General features: G+C 38.4%; 1 protein-coding gene across 2 annotated transcripts in view; it reads right to left on the bottom strand.

Moving 5' to 3' along the window:
• Positions 1–20,790, bottom strand: part of WDR70 (WD repeat domain 70) — a 312,051-nt gene that overhangs the window by 229,348 nt on the left and 61,913 nt on the right. For both annotated transcript variants that reach the window (XM_082650638.1, XM_082650639.1), the window contains one exon: positions 12,305–12,438. In XM_082650638.1, the coding sequence (XP_082506764.1) occupies positions 12,305–12,438 (134 nt within the window). The remainder of the gene's footprint in view (positions 1–12,304; positions 12,439–20,790) is intronic.

Raw genomic sequence — 20,790 nt, 5'->3', positions numbered from 1 at the left:
TTGGAGTATAATAGCTTTACAATGGTGTGTTAGTTTCTCCTTTATAACAAAGTGAATCAGCTATACATATACATATGTATCTCTCCCCTCTTGCATCTCCCTCCTCCCACCCTCCCTATCCCACCCCTCTAGGTGGTCACAAACCAGCGAGCTGATCTCCCCGTGCTATGCGGCTGCTTCCCACTAGCTATCTATTTTATATTTGGTAGTGTATATATGTCCATGCCACTCTATCACTTTGTCCCAGCTTACCCTTCCCCCTCCCCGTATCCTCAAGTCCATTCTCTAGTAGGTCTGCATCTCTATTCTCGCCTTGCCCCAGGTTCTTCATGACCTTTTTTTTTTAGATTCCATATATATGTGTTAGCATACGGTATTTGTTTTTCTCTTTCTGACTTACTTCAATCTGTATGACAGACTCTAGGTCCATCCACCATCCACAAATAACTCAATTTCGTTTATTTTTATGGCTGAGTAATATTCCATTGTATATATGTGCCACATCTTCTTTATCCATTCATCTGTTGATGGACACTTAGGATGCTTCCATGTCCTGGCTATTGTAAATAGAGCTGCAATGAACATTGTGGTCCATGACTCTTTTTGAATTATAGTTTTCTCAGGTATATGCCCAGTAGTGGGATTGCTGGGTCATATGGTAGTTCTATTTTGAGTTTTTTAAGGAACCTCCATACTGTTCTCCATAGTGGCTGTACCAATTTACATTCCCACCAACAGTGCAAGAGGGTTCCCTTTTCTCCACACCCTCTCCAGCATTTACTGTTTGTAGATTTTTTGATGATGGCCATGCTGACCGGTGTGAGATGATATCTCAATGTAGTTTTGATTTGCATTTCTCTAATGATTAGTGATGTTGAGCATTCTTTCATGTGTTTGTTGGCAGTCTGTATATCTTCTTTGGAGAAATGTCTATTTAGGTCTGCCCATTTTTGGATTGGGTTGTTTGTTTTTTTGATATTGAGCTGCATGAGCTGCTTGTAAATTTTGGAGATTAATCCTGTCAGTTGCTTCATTTGCAAATACTTTCTCCCATTCTGAGGGTTGTCTTTTTGTCTTGTTTATGGTTTCCTTTGCTGTGCAAAAGCTTTTCAGTTTCATTAGGTCCCATTTGTTTATTTTTGGTTTTATTTCCATTTCTCTAGGAGGTGGGTCAAAATGGATCTTGCTGTGATTTATGTCATAGAGTGTTCTGCCTATGTTTTCCTCTAAGAGTTTGATAGTCTCTGGCCTTATATTTAGGTCTTTAAGCCATTTTGAGTTTATTTTTGTGTATGGTGTCAGGGAATGTTCTAATTTCATTCTTTTACATGTAGCTGTCCAGTTTTCCCAGCACCACTTATTGAAGAGGCTGTCTTTTCTCCATTGTATATTCTTGCCTCCTTTATCAAAGATAAGGTGACCATATGTACGTGGGTTTATCTCTGGGCTTTCTATCCTGTATGCAGAAAATTATAAGACACTAATAAAAGAAATCAAAGATGATACAAATAGATGGAAAGATATACCATGTTCTTGGATTGCAAGAATCAACATTGTGAAAATGACTCTACTACCCAAAGCAATCTACAGATTCAATGTAATCCCTATCAAACTACCACTGGCATTTTTCACAGAACTAGAACAAAATATTTCACAGTTTGTATGGAAACACAAAAGACCCCCAATAGCCAAAACAATCTTGAGAAAGAAAAACGGAGCTGGAGGAATCAGGCTCCCTGACTTCAGACTATACTACAAAGCTACAGTAATCAAGACAGTATGGTACTGGCACAAAAACAGAAATATAGATCAAGGAAACAGGATAAGCTACTTCTAACAGGATTATTAGGATAGGTCTCTTTGAAGAGCTGACATCTGAGCTGAGACACAACTCAAGAGGTCACTGGTTTTCAGTTAATGAGACAAAATACACAAATTATGCAACTTGATGACAGTTATAGAGGGTAACAGAAACCCAGAAAATTAAGCAAAAAAAAAAAAAATCCTTAAGCTTATATAAATTTACAATGAAAATATCAAAGGAGAAAATATATTCAGGTACGTAGTATATATATATCAAAGAATATTAACTGTGCTTTCCCACACACCTTTCACCTCATATTAAAGCTTTCTGGTGATGCACATGATCCCACACTGACTTCCATACAGACCACGTCAACAACCTTCTTTCTAATTAGTAAACCACAAGAAAGTTCTGTCATCCCTAGGACTATCTTGACATACCAAGAATGACTTGTGATTTAATTAACCTACTAACTTTACGAATGAAGTTATCTTGTAACTTTTTCTTTCCTATTGATGATATCCAAGATTAGCTGCAAACAAAAAAAAGCTTGTTATGCAAAACTGAAGTAGCTAGATGGATTTGATATTATACTTTTCTTCTCAAGTAGAGCCTAATTAATGATGCCACTGATCAGTGATATCTATGGGAAAAAAGTCATATTTGGCCTTATGGTTACTTACCCTAAAAGCTTCAAACTCTAATAGTTTCAAAAATAATATTACTATGGAAACTCATAAAGCGAGTTTACCAATTCACTAATAATTATAAAAAGTTCAAACAAAAACATTTTGTCATTAACTTGAATTCAATTAATGAGCTATTGGCCAGGAGAAATGAGACAGTTACAATGATATGATTACTGAAATTTACGTAACTCTGCTTCTTTACACATTAACTCATACACAAATCATGAATACAGTTTTATAAGAGGAACCTTTATCCATCTTCAGTTTCTTTTTCACAACTGATAACATGAAAAACAAAAGAAAGCACAAATGCCTGAAAAAAAACACTTATCTATCACACAATTATGTTAAATATTATGCTGCATAAGTATCAGCTGTAAACTAATTTTAAAAACTTTACCTAAAAGCTAAAATAGTATTACTTCAGTTATCTGGCAAAGGCAGTAAATAAAGTGTTAAAGTAAGTAAGGCTTACCGATAAATGAACTTAAGCAAACACACGCACAACTCCCTTGACTATTTCTGATGGCACTTACTCTAAATGGTTTTAATCCCTCTGTGCCTATGCATAACATAGTGATTAATGGCACAAACTCTACAATTAGAATGCATGCATTCAAATCTCTGTTCTGTCACTTACTGTATGACCTTAGGCTAATTAATTTTTAAGCCTCCATTTCCACACTGTCAAAGGGAGATAATAAACATACCTATGACATAGGGCAGTTAGGAGAATTAACTGATATAAAGAATCTAGCCAGGCTCAATAAATGTTAGCTGTGATAATGATACACATTATTAATATTACTATTAGGTAAACAGAACATATCTCTGTTCTCTAGCAAAAAAAAAAAACTTATCTCTGTATTAAATAATATACACACCTCGTATCTAAAACTCAAAAGATAGAAAAGGGTAAATAATAACACATTTTCCTTCCACCTTGGTCTCCCAGATAATCAGTTCTTCTCCCTATAGACGACTAGTGTTATTGGTTTCTTGTGTACCTTTCCAAGAATATTTAAAGCGTATATAAGCAAATAGCCTATATTATTTTTTCCAAGCTTTTTAAAAAACTATGTACTATTCCATACTGTGCTTTTTTAACTCAATACATTTTGAAGACTGTTCCACAACTGAACCCTTTCTCAATGCCTTAGGTAGTGCATTTAACTTCAGTAATAATACCTTCCTTTTGATGGGAAAGTATTTTAGAGACCACTTTGTGATGATAAATAATTTTATTATATTATTATTTAACTGAGTATGAACATATAACTAGGCTCCTTTTACTAACAACTCTTACAAGAGTACAGATTTGCAATGAATTTAAGAGAAAACACTGATCAGGACTTCCCTGGTAGTGCAGTGGTTAAGAATCCACCTGCCAATGCAGGGGACACGGGTTCAAGCCCTGGTCCGGGAAGATCCCACATGTCTTAGAGCAACTTAGCCCATGTGCCACAACTACTGAGCCTGCGCTCTAGAGCCCGCGAGCCACAACTACTGAGCCCATGCACCACAACTACTGAAGCCTGCACACCTAGAGCCCATTCTCCGCAACAAGAGAAGCCACCACAATGAGAAGCCCACGCACAGCAATGAAGACCCAATGCAGTCAAAAATAAATAAAAAGAAATTGAAAAAAAAAAGTAAACACTTATCACTCCACTCCCACAGGGATGATTATCATCAAAAAAACCAAAACAAATGCTGGTGAGGGAATTCCCTGGTGGTCCAATGGTTAGGGCTCTGTGCTCTCACTGCCGAGGGCCTGGGTTCAATCCCTGGTTGGGGAACTAAGATCTCATGAGCCACGTGGTACAGTGGGGCGGGGGATGTGGAATTGTTGGTGAGAATTTAGAGAAACTAGAACCCTTATATATTGCTTGTGGGAATGTAAAATGGTATAACCACTTTGGAAAACAGCTATAAAGTTATTAATATGTTAAACATAAATTTACTATATGACCTAGCAATCTGCAGTTTAGGTTAAAAGAGATGGAAATATATGTCCAAAGACTTGTACACAAATATTCAAGCAGCATTATTCATAATAGCCAAGAAGTGGAAACAATCCAAATGTCCACCAAATGGTGAATGGACAAACAAAATATGCCATCTAGTGATAGATATGCCATCTATCTATCTATCTATCTAAAACAGAATACTAGTCAACCATAAAAAGGAACAAAAGTCCTGATGTATGCTACAACATGGGTGAACCTCATAAATACTATGCTAAGGGAAAGAGGCCAGACACAAGAGACCACATATTGTATGATTCCATTTATATGAGACATTCAGAAAAATCACACCTATGAGGCAGAGTTGTGGCTGCCTAACGCCGGAGGTAGAAATGGAGAGTGACCACAAATAGGAATGAAGTTTGTTTTGGGGTGATGATAATTAGATTGTGGTCATGGTTGCACAACCCTGTAAGTTTACTCAAAACTACTGAACTGCACGCTTAAAATGAGTGAATTTTATGGTATATAAATTAAACCTCAATAAAGTGATTTTTTTAAAAGCAAATACTAAAACAAAATAACCAATGAAATTTAAATTAATTTTAAGATGTTGTTTTCTGACACAACACTATAAAGATTGAAACAACTTCTTTATTGTGAGACAAACTGATTATATCCCTCTGCCACAGTCCTTTAATCAGCCATCAGCTGAACAAGTTAATGAATACCAGTTGCCTGCACTAGCACAGGCCTATTTTGCTGTGTTACAGCAATGATCCAGTCTTTCCACCAAGTGTCTCTATTATAACTACTATGAAAACTTTGTTCATACAACACTTTATGACAAAACAGCCTTTCATTTGACATTTATATATGAAGGGTGTCTCTGCTCCCTTCTCATGAGGCTACGGCAACTGAAAGTGAATGGAGCATTTGAGCCCAGGTGATTTTAAACACAAAGGTAAACAAACGCAGGCATTAGCGTTGTGCCAAATCGTTATCAAAATGAAAAAAACAGAATTTCTAAATTAGTAAAAAGAATTCATAAGCCCCTGAGAATGCCCATAAACCCCCGTCTGAGAAAACTGTAATGTGCCAAGTCTCAGAATTTACTGCAGTATGCAGGGCTGAGTGACCTCACGCTGAACGGTCACAGAGTTGAGCAGTTCCAGTGAGTGCCCATTCACAGAATGCTTTGGGAAGACAATCTCCACAATGCATGGCCCAAAACAACTGTGTCTTCAGTTATGGATCTTTGGGGGACTTCTGAAGTGGAAACTTATTTTAACATTTATATGAATAGCGATTTTAAACCAACAAACACCTGATGAAAAATAGTAGCATTCATCCACTTGAAAAGGCTGAACATCTGACACAAACGATGAACAAACTACTGAAAACCATTATCATATAGTAATTAAACCTGCAAAAAAATTTCTCAGAAGTGAATGTAAGTACACAACCACTTAAATCAATACTTACTACGTATGAAATTGTGTTACATCTGACTAAAAAACACTTTATTGACTAAATTATCCCAGAACTTAAAGCAAGAACCAGGCTTATAAGTTTCCAAACTAATGATTAACTTGTTAGTCTGTTAGCAGACCAGAAGATTAGAGTACAGGAATATAATTTATTTTCAACAATAAAAAAAAATTCATTCTATACGTCCCATTGAGTTTCTTTTTTACTTTTGCATATCGGATACAGGCAATCCTTGCTTTGCATGGTTCTGATATGCATGAATTTCAGTCGCTATGGTTTAGATAAATAATACCAGACCCCAACAACGTGGTTCAAATTTCAGTTACTATGGTATATTAACTGTGAGTAACTGCATAAAGTACAAATTTTGCTACTAGCACTTCAGTCCAAAAATCACTATATAAATAGCAGCTGTGCATCCTGATCAATGACCAATCACACCACTTCCTCCAAAATCTGTCCCTGATTGGTCACTGTGCATGTGTTAGTTCACGTACAGATAGCAAAGCACATAATTGTGTTGCCTCCCTTGTCTCCCAGGGATAAACCCATGTGACATTTCACAAAACGGATAACCAAAAGACAGTGTCAAAGACAAGAACACAAGAGGCAAACTGAAAGAGCTCACAATGGCCACAGCTGAAACAATCTGAGCAACAAAATAAATAACACAGTATTGACTTATAATTCAAGGTATAAATAGAAATGAACAAATAAACAAACAAACATTCTTCCTTGCAGAAGAATTCCAAGTACTTTATGTAATTATCACCCCCTTCAGGAGGGACAGCTTAATTTTTCCACTCTACCAAGTGTGAGCAGCATTTGTTGACTTGCTTCCAAAGAATGCCATATGGAAAGGTGAGGAAAAAGTAACTCTATAGTGGAGAAACCTTAAAAACATGATAGCATGTACACCTGATATGTGACAAGAAGGGCACTTCACCTCTGTGATCTTCAGCCCAAAAACCCACAGCCTCAGTCTAACCATGAGAAAAATGCCATTAAAAAATAAGTCAAAGGATATTCTACAAAATACCTGACCGATACACCTCAAAACTGTCAAGTCATGAAAATCAAACAACGACTGAGAAACTATCATAAACCAGAGGAGACTAAACAGACATGAAGACTAAATGTAATGTAATATCTTAGAAGGGATATTAGTTTATAAAAAAAGTGAAATCGAAATAACGTTTGGCATTTAGCTAATGATAATGTACCAATGTTGGTTTAATTATCACAAACGTAACGTGACATGGTAATGTAAGATGTTAACAATAGGAGAAACTGGGTTAGGGGTATACCTGAACTCTGGACAATCTGTATATCTTTTCAGTAAATTAAAAATTATTCAGAAAGTTAAAGTTTACTAAAATTTTGAAATGGAAATGTCAATATGATCTCATCATTTAAGCACACACACACTTATCTATATTTTTCACCTCTTTCCACTGAAAAGGTCACGAAGTAATGATACCCCAATGTCAATGAACATGTGTAGCATCCAGATTTGGTCTCTGAATACCATTCCCACTAACAAAACAGGTGTCTGTGGGGAAATGCTCACTCTGGGACCTGGAAAGGCATGTACTGGGAAGCCTACAACATGTTGTTTCAGAAAATAAGTAAGCTTTTAAAGACTAATGAGGTCATGTCAAAACTACATAGCAATCAGGGACTCCCAATGGCCAAATCTGAGACACTTTAAACATCAAAAAGAATAATGACTGGGACTTCCCTGATGGCACAGTTGTTAAGAATCTTCCCGCCAGGGCTTCCCTGGTGGCGCAGTGGTTGGGAGTCCGCCTGCCAATGCAGGGGACACGGGTTCGTGCCCCGGTCCGGGAGGATCCCACATGCCGCGGAGCGGCTGGGCCCGTGAGCCATGCCCGCTGGGCCTGCGCGTCTGGAGCCTGTGCTCCGCAGCGGGAGGGGCCCCAAGAGTGAGAGGCCCGCGTACCGCAAAAAAAAAAAAAAAAAAAAGAATCTTCCCGCCAATGCAGGGGACATGGGTTCAATCCCTGGTCTGGGGAGATACCAACATGCCATGGAGCAACTAAGCCCATGCGTCCCAACTACTGAGCCTGCGCTCTAGGGCCCAAGAGCCACAACTACTGAGCCTGCGCACCACAACTACTGAAGCCCACACGCCTAGGGCCCGTGTTCTGCAACAAGAGAACCCACTGCAATGAGAAGCCTGCGCATGGCAACAAAGAGTAGCCCCCGCTCTCCAAAACTAGAGAAAGCCTGAGTGCAGCAACGAAGACCCAACGCAGCCAAAAATAAATAAAATTCTTTTAAAAAAAGAATGACTGCAATTGACTGAAACACATGAAAATTTTAAAATCATAAATACCAGTAATCAAAAAAGAAAAAGCAAAAAAATTTAAAAAAAAAACTATCACCATGAATAACAGCAATAACTCATTTATCAACACCAACCCATAAGCTAAAAATGAGTAATAAAAGGGAAATAACTAAGCATTTATCCTGACTCTCCATTAGGAACTGTATTTCAGGGGAACCAAATAACATCAGGCATGAGGAAAAGTACTTCTCTTAGAAGAATGCCAGCAAGTAAAAGTAGATGAAACAACAGAATTAGAAAACCACTATCTTGCAGCCCTCGATGAAATAAATGATTCAGGTATGAATAATCAATGGATGCTAAACTTATTAAGTGAAAGGATGAATAGAATCTGGATATTTACATGGTACCAAGGTATCTTCCCCCCAAAGTTCTTGCCTATCTCAAGTATGTAACATTAACTTTACAATGGAGGAATCAGATGTCCCAACTTACTCCAGGGATCAGTCTTAATTGCTAGTTACTAATAGTGACAACAACCAGACAATACATGCCATCTGATGTGAAACAATATGGATTATAATCAAGCCTTTGGATCTTTTATAGGAAATAGTGGAGATAAAGAAACAACTTAAATAATACCAAAAGGAAGCAATTAGAAAATGAGGAAGGAAGAATCTCATAGAGGACGACTAGACTCGTCTGTTTAACAAAGTTATGGGAAAGAAAATGGTTAAGGAAGGGTCAGTGTAGATTAAAAGAGACGTAAGAGATATAAAATAGATGTGATGTGTATTACTTGATTGGATCCATGCCTGACAAACCAGCATTAAAACACATTTTCAGGGACTTCCCTGGTGGTCCACTGGGTAGGACTCTGTGCTCCCAATGCAGGGGGACGAGTTTGATCCCTGATCAGGGAACTAGATCCCAAATGCATGCTGCAACTAAGTCCATATGCTGCAACTAAAGATCCTGCCTGCCGCAACTAAGACCTGGCACAGCCAAAACAAATAATAAAATAAATAAATAAATTTTTTAAAAAACACATTTTGAGGGCAAATGGGGAAATTTAAATACAGAATATTTATTGGAAATATTAAGGAATTCTGAAGAATTTTGTTAAAATAATAATGGAACTACATTTATATAAGAAAGCGTCTATCTTTTTCAAAGATAACACACTGAAGTATTTCAAAGTGAAAGGTGTGTCTGTCTTTATTTTTCTTATATTATAGTTGATTTATAATATTTTATTAGTTTCAGGTGTACAACAGAGCAATTCAATAATTTTATAGATTATACTCCATTTAAAGTTACTGCAAACTAATGGCTATATTTCCTTAGGCTGTACAATATATCTTTGTTGCTTATTTATTTTATACATAGTAGTTTGTACCTCCTTAATCCTATACCCCTATCCTGCCCCTCTCACCTTCCCTCTCCCCATTGGTAACCACTAGTTTATTTTCTCTATCTGTGAGTCTGTTTCTGTTTTGTTACATACAAACAGTGTCTTTATTTTTAAATAATTCAAAAATTACAAAAATGAGATGAAGCAAATAAAGAAAAATATTTATAACTTAAATCTAGGTAAAGGGTAGATGGCTATCATACTAATTCCTCTGCTTTTCTCTCCATTTGAAATCTTTTTTACAGTAAAAAGGGAATTATAGATGAATATGTAAATAGATATAAAATACACACTGAGTCACAAAAACATCATAAAAAGCAGAGTCACATTACTTTGAGATTAGGGGCAAGTGATGGCAAAGTTAAATAGTTCTCATGATTTAAAGGAGTAACATTCACATAATGTTTGCAATATTAGAGTTTTATATTAATTTTATATGAATTGTCAAGAATTCTATTTCTTCCCATCTATCTAATCTTTGATAGCTCACAATTACATATAGGATGCAACAATTTAATTACAGAAGAGCAAACAAGCTTATTCTTAGTTTTTTCTGCATTTTCAATTACAACAGTGTAGCAAATGACATAGTTTAGTGAATAACAGAGCACTGGCTTGAGACTCATAAGATATGTATTCCATTCAGAGCTGATCATTGATATAGCACTGGATAGTCCTGAACAAGTCACCTTATAGTTGTAGAGGTAGAAGAAGAGCACAATCCCTATATGAATCAAGAGACTATCTATCATGTGGGAAAAAGTGGTATAAACAACATTTTTTTTTTTTTTTTGCAGTACGTGGGCCTCTCACTGTTGTGGCCTCTCCCATTGTGGAGCACAAGCTCCGGACGCGCAGGCTCAGCGGCCATGGCTCACGGGCCCAACCGCTCCGCGGCATGTGGGATCTTCCCGGACCGGGGCTCGAACGCGTGTCCCCTGCATTGGCAGGCAGATTCTTAACCACTGTGCCACCAGGGAAGCCCTAAACAACATATTTTAAATACATTTTTAAAAGGTCATCATGGGGCTTCCCTGGTGGTGCAGTGGTTAAGAATCTGCCTGCCAATGCAGGGGACACGCGTTCGAGCCCCGGTCCGGGAAGATCCCACATGCCACAGAGCAACTAAGCCCGTGCGCCACAACTACTGAGCCTGTGCTCTAGAGCCCACGAGCCACAACTACTGAGCCCGTGAGCCACAGCTATTGAAGCCCGTGTGCCTAGAGCCCACCCACCACAACAAGAGAAGCCACCACAATGAGAAGCCTGCGCACTGCAATGAAGAGTAGCCCCTGCCCGCTGCAACTAGAGAAAGCCCGCACACAGCAACGAAGACCCAACATAGCCAAAAATAAATAAATAAAATAAATAAATGTATTTTAAAAAAAGGTCATCATACTAACTCAAGATAGATGTCACTATTTTAAATCATAAGAGCTATTTTAAATATAGCCATCACTGGAGATACTCAGTTTTTTTTTTCCTTTCAATTGATCCTATATCTGTTAAGATCTATTTAGGGAATTCTCAAATCTTTACTACTAGACAGCTTAAGAGTTATAACTTCAAACTTTACAAATCAATGATTTGTAGAACACTGACCAGAGCCACTTTAGTCAGCAAGGTTATTTTGCTAGATAACTATATAACTGCCAGAGAAATTTGAGGTCTGACTCAATTCTGATCCACATAAGACAGACATCTATTATGTAGTATTTATTGGCAAGTAAGCACAAACAATTCATATGATCTGTTCTGCAGGCTTGAGAAAAATCCCAGCATCTCATTTAGATGCTCCAACCACCACTTTCACAAAAGGTTCACTTTCGGAAGCAAACGCTCAACAGTCCACAGACAGGAACTTTCTCCATATAGTTGATGAAATCCAGAGTTTACAAGTGGAGATTAAACAAAACCCCTAAGAGTTCAGGTTGAAGGCAAAACTAGATTTATACCCCATTCATGCAAGAGTAAGAAATTGAGTCAGAGTAATTTCAGCTAATCCACATATCTTGAATGTTTTTAAATCTCATCATTGAAAACTCATTTCCAACATACGTTATGCAAGTTAGCAAGATAGTTTCACCAATAAAATCCATTTCTGATATCCAATACACTAAAAGATCAACGATGGTCAAAAGTAGAAATAAGAGGGTGGCTTATGGTAGCAACATGTAAAGTCCTTTATAATATAATGCTAGCTGACCATACCTGCACAGTGCAGCACCAACTAGCACTTGGCTTAACATACGTTGTACACACACATAGTATTACACAGTACTTAATGAAGTGTTTTAAAATAAACTAGGCAAGGTAACGATTTCTAAATTAAAATATTTTTAAAAAAACAACAAAAGACAGTCTTTAAAACAGAACAACAAAAGGCAGTCTTTAAAACATAAATTAATGAAACTAAAGGAAATTTACTAAAGAATAAATTAATGAAACTAAAGGAAATTTACTAAAGAAAAGAAACATAAAAGGTACACTTCGCTTTCATCTGAATAACGAACGTAGTACATAGTCATGTAAACTTATTGTATTTTGGTAAAAATCATCATAAACAGAATTCAAATAACAAGAGACTGTGTCTTCAAATATGAAGGTATTAAGCTGCATAATACATACCATTCACAGGGCTGAAGGGATCGAAATGCCTTAAAAGAAGCATCCATTCCAGCAAAATCCCAAAACTTAACATCATAGTCATATCCTCCAGTCACCAAACGGGCACCTGAGGGATCCAGACCCAAAGCAGAAACCTGGTTTAAAAAAAAAAAAAATGGAGAAAAGCTACTTATTGTCTATTATAACCCCATTTCCTTTCTCTAACCCTACTTCTTACCTTACAGGCACTGTAAATATAGATCACCACTGCTGTTACTTCTGAAAAGTGAAAATGGAAAGCACCTTCTATATTATGTGGCTTTGTTATTAGGAGTATTATTTCTTTGAAATACAAGAAAATATTTTAGTTTAATCTAATCAGTAGCTTCATCCAAACTTACCTACCATGTACTCAGAATAGCTGTCATATGATAAACTAAGTTGCTTTAGTATATAAGTAGAAATCTTACAAACAATTCAGCTTTTTCAATAAACAATTTTGAGGAAGGCTTTTAAGATTGTTTGACTATCACTAAATGAATAACACATGAATCTAAAATTCCCAAAATGAGTAATGCCAATAGGAACCATAAATCTATTTAACAAAATACAGCAAAGTAGAAATTATTATCTTGTGCATTTGGCTAATTGTTTAGTCACCTTAAACAATTATTTTTAAAGCTGAATTTGTAAGTAACTAACCATATTATAATATCACTTACACTGGTTCCATAAAATCTTTGCTTTCCCCGTGAACTTTTCAAGGTTCAATTCACATACAAATATCCAATGTGTAACTCACTGTTCTTGAGCTACATTTATCATTCTTGCCAAAGCACTTAGTCCCTGGATCTACTGACCTCTCAGAAGGAAAGACTGCATTAGGAATATTAAATGTGATTATCATATACATGAGACAGTAAAAGGATCATAGTTTTATATAAAGAAAGGCACTACAAATCAATCCTCCAAATAGACTTGAAATGTTAATTAAATGTAACAGAATTACTGCAGTCAAAACCAGATACTGACAAAATAACTTACACACATTTCAATTACTACCTGTGAATACTGATTTCAGAATATAATGGAATTATACACAAATATAGCAAATAACTTGTTATATGTTTAAATTAGATATGTACCCTAAATGGGTTAAAGAAAGCATTCAAATGAGAGCTATTATTTGAATGCCTGAACAATATGTCTTAAAACAATCGAAAATAAAACTAAATAAACATTAGTTTTTAAAGTCTAAGAAGTGACTTGCTACCACCAACTACAGACTTACTTGCCTCCATGCCCAGTCTACCCTTCTTCCCTCCTGTTAAAATAAGAGGTGTCCCTCCTCCTGATAAAGCTAACCCCACCAGTGTTCATCTCCCTACAATGTAATTTGAAATTGCAAATTCATCTGTGACTTGTCTATTCTATTCCTGTCCTCCCCTCAAGAGTGTAAATTTCGCTCCTACCCCGTGACCACCAGTGTGGAGCCACAGGGGATGAGGCCCTGAATCAGGGTGGGAGGAATGGTGACCAGCTGCAGGCATCCTCACTGTTCTCCTGGGGAAAAGGACAGTGTTGTTTGCAACCTACAGTTTCCAACTTCCTGGTGGTCATTTGGACTTCAGGGTAAACTGGGAAGAATGTGCCCAAAGGGAAACCTGGGGAGAAGCAGTTCTTCACCTAAAAAACGTTCACCGTTGTGAATTCTTTTATTTTTTCACTGTGCTGCACGGCATGCAGGATCTTAGTTCCCCAACCAAGGATCAAAACCGTGCCCCCCGGCAGTGTAAGTGCAGAGTCCTAACCACTGGACCGCCAGGAATTTCCCTGTTGTGAATTCTTTCACTGAGGAAGAGAATTACCATTATGTCACTATGTTAATGAAAAAAGAAATGGATGTGATTCATAATTTAGAACCAAAAAATGTAGAACCTAAAAAAAAATGAAAGTAGGAAGTATATTCCTTGGGAAGAATTTCCTCTAGTGGACCAGCTTTTCTGGGCATTAGGTTGTTTAAAGGAACAAGGCTATGATCCTTCTCTGGATCATCTGGTAGGATACAAAGGAAATGATCTCTTAAGTGGCCAAGTAGATTCTTTAATTTTTTTAAAAAAAAAGACAAAATAAGGTCTGGCTAAGGAATGGAAAATATCTAATTTCAGAAAAACTCCCATTTTATCTAAAAAGTTCCAAAAGATTGCCAGTTTATTTGCAAATTCTTAATATACCCACCACCTTTTCAGCCTTTTCTTGTGAAAATTTTCCTAGGATATGTGACTGCATTACATTCAGACACAGAATATGTGATAATTGGTAAGACTATGGTTAATCTGCTTTCTATCTCTCTCTGTGATATTTACTGTGCAGTCTGTCATCAGCAGCTTCCATGGAATAGAGTGCAATACAATTTGCCTTAGCATTTTAGTTCAAATAGAAATTCTAATTCAGATACTAACACAGTAAGCCTACAGCAGAATTTATCGTGTTAGTTGATTTTCCTCTTTTCTTTCATTTAAAAAAATGGGAGTAGGGGGCAGTAATATACTGTGACAGTCCTTGCTAGAGGCAACAACTAGAGAGAACAGGACAGGCCATTAGGGTATATTTCCAAGGTTTGTGACTGAGGATCCCAACCAAGAGAAGAGAGACAAACCTCTAGGATCTGTATCCTATCATGAACAGGCCATGTAATTTTGGATTTCTCGCTTAATCTCTCGAGATCCAGGGCCTTTACATGTAAAATGAGGAGATTAGAATACAGCAGTGGTTCTCAAAGTGTGATCTGGAGGGTCCACAAGACCCTTTCAAGTGTACTCAAGATCAAAGCTATTTTTACAATACTAAGACATCATTTGCCTTTTATCCAGAGGCTACAGGATGTGTGATATTGTAAAAGACTGAATGCAAAAAAGCAGGTATGATAAATCCAGCCCTCTTCTATTAAGACAGACATTAAAGAGATTTGCAAAACTGTGAAATAATATCACTCTCCTCATTAATGGGTTTTTTCGCTTTCAAAAAGTAATTTTTCACAAAAATTATTTATGTTAGCATGTATCCGTTTTTCTTATTTGTAAATGAGTTAAAAACTCTAAAAACTAGAAGAAAAAAAAAGAGTGTAAATTCCATGTGCACAAAGACCATCCTTGTGCCCAGCACAGTGCCTGGCACAAATGTGACACTTAATAAATACCCCTTTTAAAAAAGGAAGGAGGACTGTAAATTAAAAAAACACATACAAAACAAACAGCTATCCAGTTTGACAAATGTAAGATCAATTACCCTCTATCAGGAAAGAACAAGATAAACTACAAAGTTCACTTTTTTTAATCTAAGGACAGAAGAAAGATGGCAAAGAAGAAAGCAAAGGGCAAAGTGACAAAATGAGATCTTCAATGCTAGCATTCTGAAGTACCAGGACCTTGGGCTTCCCTGGTGGCTCAGTGGTTAAGAATCCACCTGCCAATGCAGGGAACACGGGTTCTATCCCTGGTCCAGGAAGATCCCACATACTGCAGAGCAACTAAGCCCATGCACCACAGCTACTGAGCCTGTGCTCTAGAGCCAGCAAACCACAGTTACTGAGCCCACGTGCCACAACCACTGAAGGCCATGCGCCTAGAGCCCATGATCCACAAGAGAAGCCACTGCAATGAGAAGCCCGGCCCGCACACTGCAACAAACAGGAACCCCCTCTTGCTGCAACTAGAGAACGCCCATGCACAGCAACGAAGACCCAATGCAGCTAAAAATAAATAAATAAACAAACAAATAAATAAAGTATCAGGATCTCTGTGGCTGCTTATATACTCCATTTATGATCCACCAAAAGGAGACGAAAGGTAATGAGTAACAGAAAACAGAGCTCTGGCGGAGCTTCAAGATGGCGGAAGAGTAAGACGCAGAGATCACCTTCCTCCCCAATGATACATCAGAAATACATCTACATGTGGAACAACTTCTACAGAACACCTACTGAACGCTGGCAGAAGACCTCAGACCTCCCAAAAGGCAAGAAATTCCCCACGTACCTGAGTAGGACAAAGAAAAACAAGAAGAAACAGAGACAAAAGAATAGGGATGTGACCGGCACCAGTGAGAGGGAGCTGTAAGGGAGGAAAGGTTTCCACACACTAGGAAGCCGCTTTGAGGGCGGAGACTGCGGGGGTCGGAGGGGGGACCTTCGGAGCCACGGAGGAGAGCGCAGCCACAGGGGTGCGGAGGGCAAAGCGCAGAGATTCCCGCACAGAGGATCGGTGGCGATCGGCACTCACCAGCCCAAGAGGCTTGTCTGCTCACCCGCCGGGGCGGGCGGGGCTGGGAGCTGAGGCTCGGGCTTCGGTCGGATCGCAGGGAGAGGACTGGGGATGGCGGCGTGAACACAGCCTGAAAGGGTTAGTGCACCACGGCTAGACGGGAGGGAGTCCGGGAAAAAGTCTGGAGCTGCCGAAGAGACAAGAGAATTTTTCTGGCCTCTTTGTTTCCTGGTGGACGAGGAGAGGGGAATGAGAGCACCGCTTAAAGGAGTTCCAGAGACGGGCGCCAGCCACGGCTATCAGCGCGGACCCCAGAGATGGGCATGGGACACTAAGGCTGCTGCTGCCACCACCAAGAAGCCTGTGTGCAAGCACAGGTCACTATCCACACCCCCCTTCCGGGGAGCCTGTGCAGCCCGCCACTGCAAGGGTCCCGTGATCCAGGGACAACTCCCCCGGGAGAATACACGGCGCGCCTCAGGATGGTGCAACGTCACACCTGCCTCTGCTGCCGAAGGCTCGCCCCACATCCATACCCCTCCCTCCCGACGGCCTGAGTGAGCCAGAGCCCCCAAATCAGCTGCTCCTTTAACACTGTAATGTCTGAGAGAAGAACAGACGCCCTCAGGCGACCTACACGCAGAGGCGGGTCCAACTCCAAAGCTGAACCCCGGGAGCTGTGCGAACAAAGAAGAGAAAGGGAAATCTCTCCCAGCAGCCTCAGGAGCAGCGGATAAAATCTCCACAATCAACTTGATGTACCCTGCATGTGTGGAATACATGAACAGACAACGAATCATCCCAAATTGAGGTGGTGGACTTTGGGAGCAAAGATATATATTTTTTCCCCCTTTTTCTCTTTTTGTGACTGTCTATGTGTATGCTTCTGTGTCTGATTTTGTCTGTATAGCTTTCCTTTTACCATTTGTCCTAGGGTTCTATCTGTCCATTTTTTGTTTGTTTGTTTTTAACTACTTAAAACTTTTTTTTCTTAAAAATTATTTTTTATTTTATTATTTTATTTTATCTTCTTTCTTTCTTTCTTTCTTTTTTTATCTCCCTTTTATTCTGAGCTGTGTGCAGGACAGGCTCCAGCCAGGTGTCAGGGCTGTGCCTCTGAGGTGGGAGAGCCATGTTCAGGACACTGGTCCAAAAGAGACCTACCAGCTCCAAATAATATCAAAAGGCGAAAATCTCCCAGAGATCTCCTTCTCAGTGCCAAGACCCAGCTCCACTCAATGACCAGCAAGCTACAATGCAAGACACCCCATGCAAAACAACTAGCAAAACAGAAACACAACCCCATCCATTAGCAGAGAGGATGCCTAAAATCATAATAAGGCCACAGACAACCCAAAACACACCACCAGACGTGGACCTACCCACCAGAAAGACAAGATCCAGCCTCGTCCACCAGAACACAGGCACTAGTCCCCTCCACCAGGAAGCCTACACAACCCACTGAACCAACCTTAGCCACTGGGGACAGACACCAAAAACAACAGGAACTATGAACCTGCAGCCTGCAAAAAGGAGACCCCAAACACAGTAAGTTAAGCAAAATGAGAAGACAGAGAAACACACAGCAGATGAAGGAGCAAGGCAAAAACCCACCAGACCTAACAAATGAAGAGGAAATAGGCAGTCTACCTGAAAAAGAATTCACAATAAGAATAATAAAAAGGATCCAAATTATTGGAAACACAATGGAGAAAACACAAGGAATGTTTAACAAGTAACTAGAAGAACTAAAGAGCAAACAGTGATGAACAACACAATAAATGAAATTAAAAATTCTCTAGAAGGGATCAATAGCAGAATAAATGAGGCAGAAAAACGGATAAGTGAACTGGAAGATAAAATAGTGGAAATAACTACTGCAGAGCAGAATAAAGAAAAAAAATGAAAAGAACTGAGGATAGACTCAGAGACCTCTGGGACAACATTAAATGCACCAACATTCAAGTTATAGGGGTCCCAGAAGTAGAAGAGAAAAACAAAGGGACTGAGAAAATATTTGAAGAGATTAGAGGTGAAAACTTCCCTAACATGGGAAAGGAAACAGTTAATCAAGTCCAGGAAGCACAGAGAGTCCCACAGACAATAAATCCAAGGAGAAACACACCAAGACACATATTAATCAAACTATCAAAAATTAAATACAAAGAAAAACTATTAAAAGCAGCAAGGGAAAAACAACAAATAACACACAAGGGAATCCCCATTAGGTTAACAGCTGATCTCTCAGCAGAAACTCTGCAAGCCAGAAGGGAGTGGCAGGACATATAGAAAGTGATGAAGGAGAGAAACCTACAACCAAGATTACCCAGCAAGGATATCATTCAGATTTGATGGAGAAATTAAAACTTTTACAGATAAGCAAAAGCTAAGAGACTTCAGCACCACCAAACCAGCTTTACAACAAATGCTAAAGGAACTTCTCTAGGCAGGAAACACATGAGAAGGAAAAGACCTACAATAACAAACCCAAAACCATTAAGAAAATGGGAATAGGAACATAAGGTAATCAATAGGAAAATAGGAATAGGAACATAAGGTAATCAATAGGAAAATGGGAATAGGAACATAAGGTAATCAATAATTACCTTAAATGTAAATGGATTAAAGCTCCAACCAAAAGACATAGACTGGCTGAATGGATACAAAAACAAGACCCGTATATATGCTGTCTACAAGAGACCCGCTTCAGACCTAGGGACACATACAGACTGAAAGTGAGGGGATGGAAAAAGATATTCCATGCAAATGGAAATCAAAAGAAAGCTGGAGCAGCAATACTCATATCAGACAAAATAGACTTTAAAATAAAGACTATTACAAGAGACAAAGAAGGACACTACATAATGATCAAGGGATCGATCCAAGAAGAAGATATAACAATTGTAAATATTTATGCACCCAAGGTAGCAGCACCGCAATACATAAGGCAAATACTAAGAGCCTTCAAAGGGGGAAATCGACAGTAACACAATCATAGTAGGGGACTTTAACACCCCAGTTTCACCAATGCACAGATCATGCAAAATGAAAATAAATAAGAAAAGACAAGCTTTAAATGATACATTAAACAAGATGGACTTAATTGATATTCATAGGACATTTCATCCAAAAACAACAGAATACACATTCTTCTCAAGTGCTCACGGAACATTCTCCAGGATAGATCATATCTTGGGTCACAAATCAAGCCTTGGTAAATTTAAGAAAATTGAAATCGCATCAAGTATCTTTTCCGATCACAACGCAGTGACACTAGATATCAATTACAGGAAAATATCTGTAAAAAATACAAGCACATGGAGGCTAAACAATACACTACTTAATAACCAAGAGATCACTGAAGAAATCAAAGAGGAAATCAAAAAATACCTAGAAACAAATGACAATGGAGACACGACGACCCAAAACCTATAGAATGCAGCAAAAGAAGTTCTAAGAGGGAAATTTATAGCAATACAATCCTATCTTACGAAACAAGAAACATCTCAAAAAAACAACCTAACCTTACACCTAAGGCAATCAGAGAAAGAAGAATAAAAAAACCCCAATGGTAGCAGAAGAAATCATCAGATCAGAAATAAATGAAGAAGAAATGAAGGAAATGATAGCAAAGATCAATAAAACTAAAAACTGGTTCTTTGAGAAGATAAACAAAATTGAGAAACCACTGGCCAGACTCATCAAGAAAAAAAGGGAGAAGACTCAAATCATTAGAAATAGAAATGAAAGAGAAGTAACAACTGACACTGCAGAAATACAAAGGATCATGAGAGATTACTATAAGCAACTCTATGCCAATAAAATGGACAACCTGGAAGAAATGGACAAATTCTTAAAAAAGCACAACCTGCCAAGAGTGAACCAGGAAGAAATAGAAAATATGAACAGACCAATCACAAGCACTGAAATGAAAGTGGGATTAAAAATCCTCCAACAAACAAAAGCCCAGGACCAGATGGCTTCACAGGGGAATTCTATGAAACATTTAGAGAAGAGCTAACACCTATCCTTCTCAAACTCTTCCAAAATATAGCAGAGGGAAGAACACTTGCAAACTCATTCTACGAGGCCACCATCACCCTGATACCAAAACCAGACAAAGATGTCACAAAGTAAGAAAACTACAGGCCAATATCACTGATAAACATAGATGCAAAAATCCTCAACAAAATACTAGCAAACGGAATCCAACAGCACATTAAAAGGATCGTACACCAGGCTTCC

The sequence above is a fragment of the Grampus griseus genome (assembly GCF_964374135.1).
Source record: "Grampus griseus genome assembly, chromosome: 3".
In the NCBI taxonomy this organism is placed as follows: domain Eukaryota; kingdom Metazoa; phylum Chordata; class Mammalia; order Artiodactyla; family Delphinidae; genus Grampus; species Grampus griseus.
Note: the sequence above shows the minus strand (reverse complement) of the source record. Positions and strands in the feature narration are given on the sequence as shown.